This window comes from Sinohyriopsis cumingii, chromosome 1 (assembly GCF_028554795.1).
Source record: "Sinohyriopsis cumingii isolate HCF-2022 chromosome 1, ASM2855479v2, whole genome shotgun sequence".
NCBI lineage: Eukaryota > Metazoa > Mollusca > Bivalvia > Unionida > Unionidae > Sinohyriopsis > Sinohyriopsis cumingii.
In genome coordinates this window covers 129,389,080-129,407,166 of record NC_142961.1, presented here as the reverse complement: position 1 = coordinate 129,407,166, position 18,087 = coordinate 129,389,080, and the positions used below count along the sequence as shown (strand labels likewise).

At 33.3% G+C, this 18,087-nt stretch overlaps 1 protein-coding gene across 1 annotated transcript in view; it reads left to right on the top strand.

Annotated features, from left to right (window-relative positions):
- LOC149807850 (uncharacterized) overlaps positions 1 to 18,087 on the top strand; it is a 209,530-nt gene that overhangs the window by 83,491 nt on the left and 107,952 nt on the right. The window contains exons 2-4 of the mRNA XM_089961139.1: positions 9,710 to 9,795; positions 15,135 to 15,362; positions 17,108 to 17,314. Coding sequence (XP_089817265.1) covers positions 9,711 to 9,795; positions 15,135 to 15,362; positions 17,108 to 17,314 — 520 coding nt within the window. The 5' untranslated portion in view covers position 9,710. The remainder of the gene's footprint in view (positions 1 to 9,709; positions 9,796 to 15,134; positions 15,363 to 17,107; positions 17,315 to 18,087) is intronic.

Below are 18,087 nucleotides of genomic sequence, written 5' to 3'. Positions count from 1 at the left end.
CGGGTATGTGATCTTATAACATGTATTCCAAATGATTTACGGATTCTTTCAGCCAACTATGTGGTGACTCTTTGACACATCGAGGTGGTTAAACATGATGGCTGTATACGATAATCGCCGTGGTTGTTCCGATAACAAATCATCGTAGTAATTGGCCAAAGCCTGTGTTAGAAATGTGGAATTGGTTGAGAGACCAAATCCAACTTTGCGTAGCGCTGAAACGGTATTATGATAAAATAAATGAACTGATTTTGGCGAAAACGGGTAGGATTTGTTACTAGCGCAAGTTAACTTACGATTAGTGTGGGGAAAATATCCATAACATATATTTATGTACGAGTGCTTTAGTGGCTTGATCAGCAACAATTATGTCGACAATTACCTTTATGCTAAGCCGCTTAATAATTCTTTATGAAATCTAGAAGTATCACGCAGAGTTAAAATTGTGAGAAGGGGGATCGGGAAGAATGAAACAAGATTCACCGCTTGTTGGATTAGTAAATGTTCAGAGAGGTGAAGAGAGGATATTTCAATCGATGTATGCAGTTGGAACATTATTTGGTATTTACCGAGCTTCATTACAAAGCGTTGAGCAGGGCATAATTTTGTCGACACGATCGAAAAATAATCAGCGAATACAATTTTAATATCTGAGACATAAGTGGTTCGTTCCCAGGATCTCACAGCCACAGGGAGACTGAAGCAGTGTTAGAGTGCGATCATTACCGTATCATATTGTTGTGTGTTTATTCGCACAATTCTGTCTACATATATTAATTACAAACCTCAGTGCCAGGCAAACTTTTCGTCAAGCTCAAGTATTACAAAGACACGATTTACCGGTAGTAAAAATCGCGTATCTGACTGCGAGGGAGATAACTCCACTGATACTAAAGTCCTCGACTAAACAGCACCGTATGCGTATCTCTAAGCCACGTTGCCGACTCGAAAAAACCGATGAGAAAGAAGTCAAGATTATTTACGATCCAAATTGGTTTTGATTTTGCCCTTCTGTGTTACACCGTTATACAAAATTAGGATACGCGTTCCTTCATGGTTTGTGCTTTTACATCTTATTTGCAACACCTGGATATGTAGCTAATGCCCGGAAAAAACTGGTGTTTGGCTATGAGTGAATGCTAACTCGCTATTTCATGTCTACGGTCCGTTGCTAGCGATTTATGATTCGACGTTTCAAAACAAAGTACTAACCACAATGAACAATCTCATACTGATTTTATTATTTTAATAAGTCACGATTTAGACATGAAATAGACAAAGTTTCAGTATGAAAAGCGTCCGCCCTCGTTATTGATTCGGCGAAATCGCTCAGTAATAATAATGTCGCCGCTTTTCATACCCATATAAGGGTGTGGGGGAACATTGCTTCATTTTTTCTCCAGCACTGTAATCATATATTTAGCTAATGAAAGTACAAGATTAAACAAGGAACGTGGTACAATGGTATAGCCTCTAACTGTCAAATATAATGGCGGTTGATCAGTACACATTCGAATCACACCAACGACGAAATTTGTTTTCTAAATATTTTAGGAGACGACTGTGCTTATATGAGATGTTGTGAATATTATTTGAAAAACCAACATGGTTTAAAAATACTGATCGGCATTAATTGCTTGACTGGGCAGTACATAATTTCAGCGGGTAGTCATGTCGCATATATCGCCTTTTGATCCTGCTAGAATGCCATTTTGCAATCTAGGGTTCACAAAGGGGTAGTACGTACGCATGAATTAATGCTGATCAGTGTTGAAGCCCGTTGGACGTAAATACTATAAGGGTTACAACAGCTTACGGCAAGCAGTATGCCCAACACCATGGAAATACTTACCTATGGGCATCAACCAACCCTGGTCATATCTTTTTGTGCTAACACCTTAGAACGTAACACATTCCACCTTTTAGATTAATTAAATAATTTTCGTATACTGAAATACGAAAATACGAATCCGATTATTTCTGCGACTGAATAATTATGACTTGCAGGTATACAACGTACTGACCAAATTAATGCTGAAAAAGCACGTAGGATTTTGAAACAATATAAGAACGAAAATTTGAAGGAAGATACAAACTTCCATCCGAGTACAGGTTCATCATATTACTCCAGGGTGATGATGATACACACATTCAGCGATTCGTTCCGGTGGTAATGGTGATATAAAAAAATAAAGGTTGGATTTGTCTGGCGAATATGAAAGAAAAACCACTGTGTGAATGCTTGTAAGACACTTAAAGAAAAGTATGTTATGATGGTCAGCGATATACGGTCATATACTTGTGAATTTGAGTATACGTTAGATCGTTAGCAATCCAATGTTCCATCGTGATATGGAGAGCTCTGACTTCAGTGAGTAAACAAATAAAATTGTAGACATAACAAAAAAAATAGGATTTTTTTTTAAAACTGGTGGATCTGGGCCGCATGGCGGCATGGGGCGGTCTGGGCACTAATAAAGTATATATTTTTACTGTGTGAAAACCTATATGGTGGACCGTTGGGACTATACAGTCGAATAGCTAGCGATTTACGGTCTGTCTCGCTCGTACAAACTAACAGTTAATTGTTTGATTTCTCAGTCTGATATGTATCCGTGACAACAAAGGATTTTAATATTGTTAATAAACAGGATTAACAGGCACTGATACAATACAATGGCCAGGGGGAACCTCATAGAAAAACGAGTAAAGAATGTATCTGGTTTATACTAGTTATAATATATGTACATATTGATAGTTATGTGTGCACGCTATGATATTTCATATATGTGTATAGCATATATAGATGTTATACATGTTTAAATGGATGTTAATTATAGCTCTATCGTTTGGCATTTAAAATATATTTAAACATCGAGTGTTATGGTTTGCGTTTGCAATTAAATGTAATAATGTAGGCTCATACACTTTTATATTTATGATATATCTATATTAGTACATTAATTGGGAAGATGAATATGCATGTAAAACATATGTAATGTAACAGATCTGAGAAATTGCAACCAAACGATAATAATATGAAAATATTAATGAGATACGATATCGAGATGTCGCCTTTTTTACCACAACACTGTATCACTGTGAACGTCCTTAACCAGATATCATAGTTTGTTAACTTTGCCGTTTCATAAGTTATGAATGTTGTTTTTTTCTCCAAGATGTTGACTGATTTGGAAAGCGTAAGTTAAATAAGATAGCACTATTCCCAAATTTGTATTTATAAATCGTCAGCATTACTGACAAAACATAAGACAGAAAAAATAATAATAAATGCCATGAATGCATGGTGTGTTTTATATATTGTATTATTAGCATTTGTCCGTCGTACTTCAGGCATTATATTATGTGCATAAGTACTATAAAAACTGGTATTACAAAGACAAAGGGCCTAACATACCTAACAACGTGTTGCAGAGGGTATCATCGTAATCACCAATTGGCCCATTCCCTACCCTCTTTAGTATATACCATCAATCTAGATATAGAAAACCTGATATACTGACTTATTATATTGAGATTTAGATGATCATTCAACAGTTTCGTGCCCCTTCGCCACTTATTAAACTATAACCTTTTGGTAGCATAAGGTGAAATACACGTGTAACAGAATCGAACTTCAGAAGATTAAACACACGCTTCATCACAGCACGTTCATCCAAAACCCATTTCCGTGAAATCACCTGTCTTTCGTTAGCTGATCGTATAAAAATGTACGTTACTTATGAACCTGTAGGATTATGCTGACCTAACCTCTCGCAATAAATTACATTTGTGTCATTTTGTGAACGATTTGATCCCATATGAAAACAATACGAATCCGATTCTTCAATGCATCGCAAAGGGTTTATTTTTGTTGTCAAATAATTATTGGGGAATAACTTCAGATATATATGCTAACAGAGTCTTGTCAAATTTGTTATCAAAGATTATTTTATATGTCTGTAATGTAAATCAGATTTTATTTATTTGTTCTAGCTCACAAAGTTGTCATTTTCATTTCTGCATGTACAACTACTGTGGGCACAAACAACTCATCATCGCATGTCATAATGGGGAATCTTATATTTCACATCTGAAAACATATGAATATATTTTTCACAGGTGAAATTATAAAGATATATTTTCACATGTAAAATATATAGAAATGAAGAAATTCGAGCATCATTTATCCGGTAAATCACTGTATTTAACGATTAGGTATATAATAGACTACCTTACTGTATTGAGATTCATATCGACCAATCAACAGATTGCCCTGACCCAGAAATTTCTACGTTACGATATTCAGTCTCTAATGAGTCTAAGATAAGTTAATAATACATCCGATACAATGACAGCAGATATGTACCATAGATTAAATAATCATAATATCTGAATTCGATAGAACCAAGGCAGAAAATCAAGTTGTGTCTTTTATTTAGTCTTAGACGAATTACCTTTATTGGTTCCAACGGTTTTTGGGTAGTACAATTTGCTATAAACAGGATGAGGTTATAGCATCAGATCTTCTACTAAGACTTTAAAGCTATTTCTGATCAGTCCACATTATAATCAGTCCAAAGTCTGCAAAGCATGACTGTTTGATATTTTGCTAAGAATAGCCCCTTTTCAAAGTTATACCTTTATTATACGGAAGGACTAGATCTCAAAATGTGTAGACAATTATGATGCTATATTGTAACATTAACTAATGATGACAGCACAATATAACAACAAACATACGTTCTTAATTATATGTACGTGTATATACGATTGAGATGGTTGAGGGAAAAATACTGTATCATTTTGATGTTTTTCGTATTACTGTCTCGTGTCTCACTTTAAAATCAAGAACGATTGTAATTGTGTACTTGTATTATAATATCTGCATGGCCCCTAAAGCCTGGTTCGGTAAGCCTCCCATGATATAAGGTTGATCAATTACTTCGCTTCAGCAAAGCGTCAACTAAAATCTAATTGTTAAAATTGCATGTTGGGCAGCTAGTGTGATGCCTATAAGAAGTGGGTGTATGTGTCTCGTATCATCGTAATGTACACGTGTAATAAGGTAATTTCAGCTTCTATACTGCCACAAACACGTAATTGCTAGTCAATCCTAAATGAAAAATGGTGCCAACTGGAGACAAGGAACACAAAAACATATACAAAAATAACCACCGAACAAAGAAAAAATATTAAACATAGACTATACAACAATTATAAGTCAAAAAGGAATATTTAGAAATTTGTCTTTTTGAACTAGTGTTTGAACATATTATGCAAATGACCATTAAAGTTGGTAAAATGAAATTTCTTCTAATGAATATAAAACAATTAATCATTTCAATTATGTTTCCAAGTTTAACTGTAAGTTGTAAAAGTCTTACAGGAACTAATCTGCACTCGACTCAGCCAGATAATGAAATTAAAGTATGGCAACAATACAAAGGAAAAAGTTTTCATTCTGATGATAGAGTTATGGGTCTCTTGCGAGTACCACAATACTTTCCGTATGTGCACTGATTATGTAAAGGTAGACAGTGTGACAAAAACAGATAAATTTCCATTACCAAGATTCAGTGACTGCCTTGATAAATTTGGAAATACCAAGCATGTCACAAATTCAACCTTCTGAAAGGATTTTGGCGAATTCCACTGACGGAAAGGGCAAATGGAATTTCGCCATTCGTGGATCCAGATGACCTTTGACAATATAAAGTGATTCCGTTTGATATGAAAGGTTCGCCTAGTAATTTTCACCGTTTAATGAACATGATTACATATGGTCAAGATAATTGTGATGCTTACATAAATAATGCCATCATCTCCAACGACACCTGTAAAAATCATTTAGCGACAATTCAGAAATTCTTCTCACGGACGCAGTGTTGCAAATTTGACAGTTGGTTTACCCAAATGTGACTTCTGCCATGCTTGTGTTCCATTTCGAGAACATATCGTAGGACATGGACAAATGAAACCTATGTATGCAAAGGTATGGTTATCTCTGAATTCCCTATGTCAATCAGCATAAAGAAACTGATGCGAATGTTGTATACGGCTGGATACTATCGGAATGTTTTCTCCAATATTTTTCATAACTGCTGAACTTCTGACAAATTTATTTAGCAAAAACCTAAATTTCATTGGTCTGAAAAATGTGATGAATCTTTTGATAAATTAATGCCCATGCTTAACAATGCACCGTACTAAAATTTAATATATTAAACACACAGATGATGTTGGGGTTGGAGCAGTATTGATTCAAAACTATACAGATGGTGTGTATCGTCCAGTTGGCTATGTTTCTACGAAATTAAATAAGCACCAGATCATTTATTCCACAACTGAGAAGGAATGATTGTCGTTGATATTGACATTACAACACTTTGAAGTCTACGTTAATAAAGCTACTTCTCCTATTATTGTGTTTTATGATCACAAACCCTTATTTTCACTGGCTAGATGAAACACAGAATCAAAGAATATTAAGGTAGAGTTCGAGTTTGAATGAACATACTATTGACATCAGGCACTAAAAGGAAAATACAATTTAATAGCAAATCCACCTTCAAGAGTTAAGAAATATAGTGTTTCATGTAGACTTTGTGTCTCTTATATGATTTCATCTTATGTAATTATTTTGACCACATGTAAATTTGACGTATAGTAGACAATGTAAGCATTATTGCGTATATATTATTAATTGTGAGGGGATGGGTTATGTATATTGAATTTAATTCTTTGTTTTTGCGTTCAAAACTGTTTGTATTTCATATTTCATTCCATGATATTGTAATATAATACTATATTCTGGACCATAAGTTGTCCTAAACTGAGTTCATTTCTGCTTGACCTGATTGACCTTTTTTATTTCATTCATTTTAAACAACTAATATATAGCTAAATTATTCTATCCATGTATGTTTATTTGGGACAAGGTAGTTTAGTTTCTTAAGTGAATTATAAACAATCCAGATTTTGTTTTTTAACATCAGAATTGTTTTAGAAAGTTTTTTCTATAAGGTAATGGTTTTTTTATTTATAGAAAGTGCTAATTGTGACCAAGTAGAGAATAATATAATATTGTGATTGTAAGAAATTGGTCATTCGCACTGTAACATCTAGCACTTTCAAGTTGTATTATGTTGTGTTCAGTAATGCTGAATTTTATTTTATTTAATTATTGAATTCAAGTAACTATTTTGTCTGGAGATATAAGACTCCTCTGATTCATTATAATGTATACTGAATTCGGACCGGAATGATAATACCGTAAGTTCTTTGTTCTAATTTTCACTTTGTATTCTAGGAATATATAAATTATTAGTTAAATTTTAAATAGCTTATAGTCTTTGACTCTTTTCTATCAATTATGTTCAGAGAATATACACGTATCATTGTCAATTAATTAATCGAATCGAAACACCATTCAGCCATTTCCGTCGCTTCTCGATATGATCTCTGATGTAGCTGTATGAATTCATTCTCCTTCATCAGGATGCACATAAGTTGCTGAAAAAGAAAGGTCCGACGATGTTCCGATTCTGCTTTATCTCAAAAGGCACCATGTCGTGCTATGTCCACAAAAGTAATTCCGAATAACTCTATCAAAGGTGGAGACTTATGTGTAACGTGTTTTGCTGGACTTAACGGCAAAGGCACATGATCCTCTTATTGCCACAAGTTTTGTTTGCATCACAAGGGATGCAAAATATCACTCGCTTGCTATTTATATTTTAAATAGCAGTTCGGATCTGCTTTAGTTCACACAGATAACAAACAATAAGCCCACACAATGTATATAGCATTTATCCATGCAGTGAGGATTTCAAATTATATTTTTCAAAATAACATCGACTTGCGACACAAAAGTGAACTCTCACTTTTCCCATGGCACTATAAATGCATTCATACAGGAGTACTTGCAGAGAGACAGACAAAAAGCTCTATATGAAAGCATAAATAGACTTTCGTTGCCTCTTAATGATTAAAGCTATCACAGCTGGTTTCGTTGAACATATTGCATTGACATATGTACATAAAGCACAGCTTAATTTGTGGGCCAGATAGTTGAATACAGGAATAATGGTATAAGATGAGATTAGTGTTGTATATGATGTATCTTAACCAGTAAGCTAAAAAATACAATAAGGAAATATGCAATTATTGAAAACTCAATAAAATGGTCAGTAACACCTCATTAGATATGGAATATATATATATATATATATATATATATATATATATATATATATATATATATATATATATATAGATTGATTGCAGAAAATACTATGAATAAAGATACAAAGTATTTATTACTAGGTTAATTCTGTCATTATAAATCCTTTTTATTTAAGGAAGCAGCTATATTACTTAATAGACTAAAGTTTATAGCAATGTAGCAATTTAAAATTACGTATTTGGCTACTGTATAAACAAAAGTTTATACAATATGGTTATCATCCATAACTCATAATTTGTTATATTACAATCGTCGATAGTTATAACAGAGTAGTAAAGTCCAAATTTAGAAAGAAATCAATACATGACCATTCCATTTTGAGAGCATCGTTTTTTCCCCCAGTCATATAAGTGAAGCGACAGTAACGCGCACGTTCTAAACTTTAAAAAAATAGACCAGTTAAATTATTAAAAATGTTAACAGGGGAGGACACAAACAATAATATAACTTACCTTTATACTGCATAAATAATAGCCGGATGATGCGAGTAAAGTAGCAAAGGTAGAACAATCTCGTAGTCTGATAGGTATGATTTTATTAGCTACTTCCCTTGTTACTAGTATACCTATTTTCAATGATAATAGTTTATATTTACCCCAGTTTGTAAAAAAAAGTATATGAAATAAACTACCTGGAAATGAAATATTGTTCGCTCGGAACAGGACTTTATGAGTTATGGTATTTTAAAGTATTATTTGTATTACTCGACATACAATTGAAACATCAAAGAAGATTAGAACATTATATAATACAATTTGTTCATTTAATCACGAACAAATCTGTCCGAATTAGTAATCTTGTTCAAGGATGAAAGTGTATTTATGCTGAATGGCTCACATGGAATATGAAATTATTCAGCACTATCTTGCTTTATTTGATTTCAGACATACATTTTAGCACGCAAGCTGATTGATATTTGATTATTTAAGCTATCACTCTATCACCCACATATACATATTCAAAAACAGAATGAACACAATTCTAATTTTCTTTATATTGCTGATTTCTTGACGCGCTGGTTAACTCCCAAAATATGTTTACCAATTGATGTGTTTTTGTACAGTTGAGAACATTTCCCATATTAGAAACCTTCAGCATTATTTGTTGCATTCCCATCATTATAATATTTTTAATCCAATAATATACGATCATTCTGAATTATAGAAATTACAAACTACTGTGATAACGGAAACCTCAGCTAGCGAAAACAATGTTACTACACACCTTCGAAGCTAACAATTTATAAAAGAAGATAGTTACGAGAAGTTATACAAGATTAAGATAATAATCGTTATGTACGCAGCGATAATAAAACTAATTAACATAAAACTAACACGGATTGCAAATCCGTTCGGTTAAATTTACATATAGATGCACAAATCCATAATGGTACATTATACCTTTTTGTTATTAGTTTGAATGCTTTTGTTAGTGTGACATATTTTTTATTTTTCATTTTAGCATGAAATCGCTTACTGTTTGGACATTTTTGTGTTTGATCGCGGCAACATGTGCACAGCTGAATATGGACCAGGATCGCTTTAGTGGTAACGTATTTAAGCACCCACTTATTTTTTATACCAACAGGAGCGATTATCTCCACTGTTTGATATTGTATTTAAACTATGGTTAATATAATTGGTACGTGTTTTACAGGCAATATATCAGTACATGGAATGCACTAACCCGAATGATATGTGATGCAAGATCGTAAGTTAACAATTGGAATAAGTATTAATAAAAAAAGGATTGTGTGTGGATGAGGAGAGAGCGACATCTGGGCAGGCAACTACAATAAACACTCTGTTGCAATCGAGCTTATATTACAAGTATTATTTAAAAGTTATAAACAGTTTAGTATAACAGTTTGTTTTTGGAACATGTCCATAAATCTACTGTTCATCAATAACCAACACAGTGTTGTATAAGATGATCAGCAGTTAGACAGAACTAAAAAGGAGGTAACAGAAAGTAACGTCAAAATATTTGAGAATAAATACAATTGTGCCAATGAACGAAAGCCATGCTGCTAAAATTGAGCTCTCTTAGTATGATCTCTGGCTGATCTTAATACTTGGATAAAGTTTAGCGATATAGTTATGAGCCGGGTCCTCTAGCGTTTAGGTGGTTGTTTCGTTTCAAGCAACTGGCCAAGAACCCAATGAAGAAGATCGATGTTCTGGAAACCCACTGTCTGCAATTTTTAGCATTAAGTGGCTGATGTGACTGGCCAATTGATGAATATACTGAATACAGATTAGAATATAGCTCTACTATAACACTTGTTATGTCGTCTCCTATTTCTAAATATTGAACAACAACTTTACCTCCAGAAAGCTCGTTGTCAGATGGATTCAGCAGTTGTTTATGGCTGATACAAACATTTTCGATTTGAAATATCTACAGAACCGTTTGCCAATATAGCACTGTCAATCAATTCGAAAGAAATAACAAAGTTTGGTTTGGAGAAAACGAGGCTATAAATTGCTCGATGTAGTCAGAGTGGCAAAATAATTATTATTTTCAATTCAAAAGGCTTCTACGTCAATGTATCTGTACTTAAAACAATGCTACCAAATCATCGCGCACCGGTTCTGGAGTTATCCATCTACTACATGACAACGCAAATGCGCATGAATCCGCCTTCTTTACAGATTTTCCAAAGCAGCAGAGCATCAAAACTTAGTCACACCGTACAACATTAATTTAGCTCCAGTGAGGCAGAAACTTATCAATAATGAATCGCAGAAAAGGATGACTTTCTTTAATAATTAGATAATCAGAATGCAAAGGTTTGTAGAGTTTTATGGGGTTCATGTTCATGTTAATAATGGCATACGATTTACTAATAAATAACGGGTACTCTAATATTCAAAACGTTTTAAATAATCCTCGTATAGTAATTATTTCCCCAATAAGATGTAAAATGATTGGTTCCGTGAAAACATGTATGGCCTACACAATACTTGCGATCAAAATAATGTAATTATTTACGCTATTAATTTTAATTCACTCCTCACTGTATTTACAACATTCACAAAATTAAACAAATAATGAACGAGACGGTCAAGGCAGCTGTTAATTTGGTCTCTAATATATGCATTAGAAGATATAATTAAATGTAGCAAACATTTTACCACCTTGCTCCTCTGAAATAGCATTACAAGATAAAGAAATCATCATTCATATTTGAAATCAGGAAATGCGAGGACAAGGTCTTCTGACGTTAGTGTATTACTATAGTGGCGTATTACCTGACGTACGAATCATTCTAATTAACCAAGACCACATTATATTCATGCATTGTATATTTTACAAACAAGTCAATTAGCTAAAATATTGCGCAGTATGTGTTACATCAAAATAGGCAATTTTGTCGTCGACCTTGAAGATTTTGAAATATTTGCTGCACACTTTATGCGTATTGAAATATACTGCGTGATAATCATTTTACAATTTTCGATTATACAGAACAATACTGTCAACCTTGGTGATACAAACATATATATATATATATATATATATATATATATATATATATATATATATATATATATATATATATGTGTGTGTGTGTGTGTGTGTGTGTGTGTAAGTGCGGTGACAAGAGTTATCAAACAATTAAAGAGATACATGTTTTTAAAATAATGTACGAAAGATCTTTACTAACTTATTGAATAATCGTATATACACATAGACAAACGACAATGGCCTGGTAGAGGAGGTACAAGCAGGGTTGTGGAAAGAATATTTCGCATGCGGAAATATCCTTTTATTCAAGCTTAAATTCATAAAAATCTATCAAAATTGTAATGGTAGATATGGCCCTTTTGTCGATAGTAAAGCAAATAAAACTTTAATATTGTACAGCTTGATAAATTATGATCGTCATTAATACTCAGAATAGGAATAGTAAAATAGTAAACATTGCAATAGATGTGTAAAGAAATATGAAAAGCTGAGTTTTAATACGAAAAGTTTAACTACTCCCTTTGAATTTACATTAGGTACAAGGCAAGGTTGTGTTTTAAGTCCTGTCATGTTTTTCTTTTTGTATTAATGATTTAAGGATTACAGTTCGGATGCAACAGACATTTATTTATCTCAGAAGATATTGATGATATGTTCGCAATACTTTACGCTGATGGGCATATTTTTCACTCCATTGTTGGTTTGGACGAAAACAAAGCAGATACTAGCAGCTCATGCAAATAAAGCAGCTTCAGGGATTTTGAATGATCAAAATCTATCTGGCTATTTTAGTGTGGAGAATGCTTTTAACAAGATTGATTCTGTAATAAACCAAGTGTTTGCCATGAGTCTGCCATTTGGTGACATGGATTTAGTAGAGATACTGAAATTTTGCAATACAACGTTTGCAAGCAATATTTTAGGTGTTACTAAAATTACCAATAATGCAGTTTTGTTGGGGGAATGCTGAAGATAACTGTTGTGTCAGGTACTCGTTGTAAGAATGCCTTTATTTCGATAACAAAACCGATGTTCTTTAATGTTGAAAATATTAGATGAAACTAACCTTGTCACCTAGGCTACCAAAGTTAAAGATATGTTACTTCGCTTAGATTTAGAGTATAGCTTGCTAAATCAACACTTTGGAGATGAAAAGCAATTGTTCTCGTTCTTGTTGCAGATTCGGCATTTCACACCAGGCAAAGAGATATTAAAAATTCTCATAAATATTGCTACAGATGTGCATTTATAAAACGGCAAACGTACATCGCATGTGGATTGTCGTACTTAAATGTATATGTACAGTGCATACGCTGGAAATAAAGACAGGTTTGACATAGTATAATTGAGAGAAAAATGTTTAAAGGGAATTATCCCGGAAAACATATGTTCATGGACATTTAAAAGAAATACTTTGAAGAAGTGTATTATATCCAAGCGTATGTAGATATTTTATCCCACGTGACTCATGGTAATTTATTAATTAGATGAAATCTTTCTCACGATAACAATTCTGCTTTTCGTCTCAGACAATCATTGATAACTCACACAAATCGTGACTAGCATGCTAAGAATAAGTAAACACTTTATAATATAATGACAATATGAAATTATGTATGCATGATCATCATGAACACCATATTTAACTTCTTTACGGTGCGCCTTATATTTATAAGTATTTTGTGTTGTGGCGAACATTACTGAATAATGTACATTATTAATATTAATTATTCAATTTACTCATAAGTTAACCGTTTTTCTTCGGATTTATTATCAAACCAATGCTTGCATATTTTTTCATCGTATTTCTCTGGCTCTATATCATGACATTGTCTAAATCTTTTATAGAATGACCGCCTAGCCTGGTGAAAAATATAATATAGTGCAGACTAAACTCTTTCGATAATCTAGAAGTTAGCATCCTGAATAAGTGTCCGTTTATAATTCATATCTGTTTCGATTTTCAGAACCTTGTCTCTTACTTGGGATTTATATTCATTCTTGATATATGGTGGGCAACAGGATTTACGCTCTATTCTTTCAAAATATTTATCTTTCATAAATATTGATTCAATATTATTAACATTATTAAATTCATGCTTTAAACATCCAACACAATGGTTCAACTAAATGTTAGGCTCAGTAACATACAGTGAAAATACATTATTGGAAATATTATGAGAATCAATAAAATGATTTAATAAACTACAGCTGCCGTGTCCAGTATATGTATACTGTACTATATTCGTATTATTACATATATGCTCTCCAGTCTACGTATAAACGTGTTTGCTTGCAAAGGTCAAGTAATGACTTAATTCCATTATAGCCTGACTGTATAGTATCAGGTGATGCATAAGGTTTATCATTATAATCATCAACAATATGCTCATTGGGTAATGTATAGTTTGATAGGACATTGTCATCAACAAAAAGTCAGAGCGTGTTAAAATTCGGTAGTTAAAATAACCACATATGATAAATATAGAATCTTTATTTAAATAACATTCTCTTTTTACCAATGAACCTAACAGCTTGACCAAAATATATGTATCAACTATATGTTGCATGCTAGATTAATCCTGTATAATACAATGAAGGCGAAACAAATGAATGAGACGTTTTCCCAAATCAAATCAGTCAAATATATGTGTTCGTTTCCATGAAGCATTTGAAGGAATATAATATGTAAGTTTCTGGCAACAATGCGACACACGAAAATATCACATTTTCAGGCTTCTTTACCAATTTTACACTTCTACGTCAAGTCGCTAATATTATGTCTTCTTTATTTGGATTCCTTCTAATGGGCAACCTTCACTCTAGGCATATTAATCTAATACAAAATAAAATTTTCTAGGATGGGTTATATAATGATTTTAATACTTCGTAAAACGAGAATACTGTGATTTAGAAACGTTAAGAATATCTGATTAGAAGCAGGTTCAACATACACTTGAATGCGTCAGCCTGGTTTAGCTCTTTTCTTCTTTTTTAAATTTAGGACCCCTTAATTCTCTTCGTGCATCAGACATGCTATCAAACATGACATTATGTATTATCTCGTACGCTGTTGGAACGTCGCATTCACCTGTTCTTAGTTTACTAGCTTATTCATACATTTATTTAGAAGGTATGTTTGGTTCGTTTAGCAATTAGGACTAAACACACGTGCTTATTCTGGAGATATGCCAGTAACATATCATTTACGTACGATTAATTTGTTTAACTTTATTTAATAGCAGACGAGCAAAATTAGAGTCAGTTCGTTTTCATTTCTTCTTTCGGGTGTTGGTCTGAACTATGTGGTCTTTCCGGATACTGAGAGTTGTTTCCCTGTCTTATGTAATTGTATTGATTTGTGTGTGCTTTTTCAGAAAACCAATTGATATTTTATTTATTCTTCTTTCATCAGAAGGCGAAAACATAGCGTTAAGAAAACGTACTCGACAGTCATCAGATTACAGTTCTGACAATTTCTCTTACTCTTCTAACCTGTCTGTTGATGGAAATGCGGATATGGATTTCAATCATAAATCGTGTAGTTCTACAGACGCAAATAAAATGCAGCCGGCGTGGTGGAGCGTTGACCTTGGCGAGGATCGACTTTTAACAAAGATCATCATATTCAACAGGAAATGGTGTATGTTAAGAATGTATACTATATTTACAATACTGCTACTCTCGTCTAACCAAGCTCACTATTACCAAAAGTCAGATATTAATCTGTACAATTGTTTAAAACCCATATATGTTGATCGCTCCTTTTAATAGTTTTTTTTTGTAAATGAAATGTACATTCTCTACCATCATGTCCATCGACACAGTTTGTACACACGCGACACACGCACATAATTCCCATACCTACTTTCCAGGCGGGAGAAAATAACGCATATAACATGTGTCCCTTAATGATCAAGTGATTAAATTTATAACCTATTGATCTACACGCTTTCTGCGCATAAGAGAACGAACTCCTAGGGTATGTGTTGAGATAATTTGTCTTTATTCCGAAGTAGAAATGAAAAAATCATTCGCTATGACGTAATCGACGTATATAATAATGAAAGCTTGGTAAAATTACAACCAATAAACGATCTCTTCTGTGTTACAGTAAGCTTGCTTGTGGTGACTACCATCACTTTGATAGATCCTTCCCAGACTCTTGCTAGACGTAATCTCGAGTCATGCGCGATTATCAATTAAGAGACTTCTGTTCTGTATCTAGGATATAAGCAGAATAGCAATGGCACACACACTTAAAACTGGCCATTACGCATGCATATTTATGCAAATTTCATTCGAAGATGTCTGCACAATTCCAGTGTGTACAGTTCATGGCATGCAACTAATTAGACTATGACAAGTTGCACCTAACGAAGACTGTACTATGCATAATAATAAGCACATATGTTTAATAGAGACAAATGACCCAAACGAAAGCCAAATGCAATTTAAAACAGTAACACGTACATATAGACGAAATTATATCATATTTGGTGCATGATATTTGCAACCTCATTCCTAAGGAAAGTACTGCACTCTGTAGTTTGTATTTATGCACAAAGCACATCAATCTGATTCCATGCTTTATATTCTCTAGCATTCTGCTGCACGACTGGCTAACTGGTATATGCAGATGTTGCTAGTTACCGACCTATGATAGCGTCTTGCAAATTAGAGCCTGCAACCAAATAAATAACACAATAAATGCACCTGCTGTAATGCAATCTTAGTAGGGAAAAACACATGTCCAGTAAAATTTCAAGATCAATTTGTTTTGAATGTTTAATACAGTATTTAAAAAATTGTAGTAATTTATTGAATATCATCTGAAAATGAAAAAGACCCAATTAAGCCTAATAACTTCTCTGAAGAATACGTATGCAAATTTCTTTACGGGCATGAAAATAATATAACAGTAACACTATATTTCATTGATACTTAATATAATTCCCAGTAATGTACTACTTTGTTTATCAGGCATTACGTTTAACAAAACTATAGTTTAATTTGTATGCAAATTTAGTCAAGTCCGCTCCAAAAAGCATTATTTCCTTTCGCTTTTAATCTGGTCCATCAGATGTATACTTATAAAGAAAAATATTTTTTTTTACTGCACACGCATAGACACACAGGCAACTTAAACAGAGCGTTTTAACACTAAATGAAAGACAAATGTATGCATAGCTGTCATTTGATTTGTTATGACACTAGCAACATAATATATTCATCAATCAAGCTGTAATGTCTGAATGAACTAATGCAATATATGGAGTCCTACAGCTTACGTATATGAATATGTTTAAAACAATTTAATGGAAAAATAAAGGTAAATGTTGTTTTCTACCAGACACATTGGTTGAATATTATCTTTTTTATTGACAGATACTGGCAGATTAAGCGGGGCTCGTGTTTTGGGTTTTACAAGTAATGGAACACAGGTAGAAATCGACAGCACTGAACACTTCAACCAAGAAATTATAACTATAATTCCACAACTTGACAAGCTCTTGCGAAATGTGACGATTGAGTTAAGGAGCGGGTCTATCAGTGAAAATATCATTAATATATGCGAGGTGGAAATTTATGCAGGTAAGTTCTTTTTTGCACGTTTTATACCAAATTTCATTACAATTTAATGGCAATAGGGAAGGATGTGAATTGGCCGGATGTAACGTCACGCATTCCGATCTCATGCCTAAAATAGCTCCACGTGGGCAGTGTCTTAAACCGTACGGACAAACTTTGCAACATAGTCGCTAAGTTTCAATAGGTAGATTTAACTAAAGACGATCGGAGCGAAATTACTTTGCATCCTAATAGTAAGAGCTATTTTATACACATTGCTAAGAGCAGAACAAACGTAGTTCAGGGTAGGCACCACAGTGTGTACTCTGCATTTTTGTTCTGATTTGTCCGTAAACAATATGCCAGTGCACATACATTCTTGTAAGTACATTCTGCGTTTAGCAACAAGCTGAATTTGTACCATGCCTATTCATAGTGTGTCACTGCGGCAAGTTAAATACATGTACCATAATTAAATACTTTAGGAAGTGCCTCACATACGTAATGTAGTTTTGTTAACAATGCAGAAGCTGCGTTATTGTCGCTCACCACATGTCATTGGAAACAAAATGACAGCGTTTTCTTGCGGCTTCATATATAATTGCAAGCTGATCTCATTGATACCCAATTAGTGCCGTACAAATAAAATGACAAGAAACATACATATGTACAACAAAATAATTGCATATTACAGCATCATGTTTTGACACATTCACGAGAAGAATTGTAGGTTAATTATGAAGTATAGATACTTTATTAGCTTTGCCGTTCAAGTCCAATAGGATGGAGAATATAAT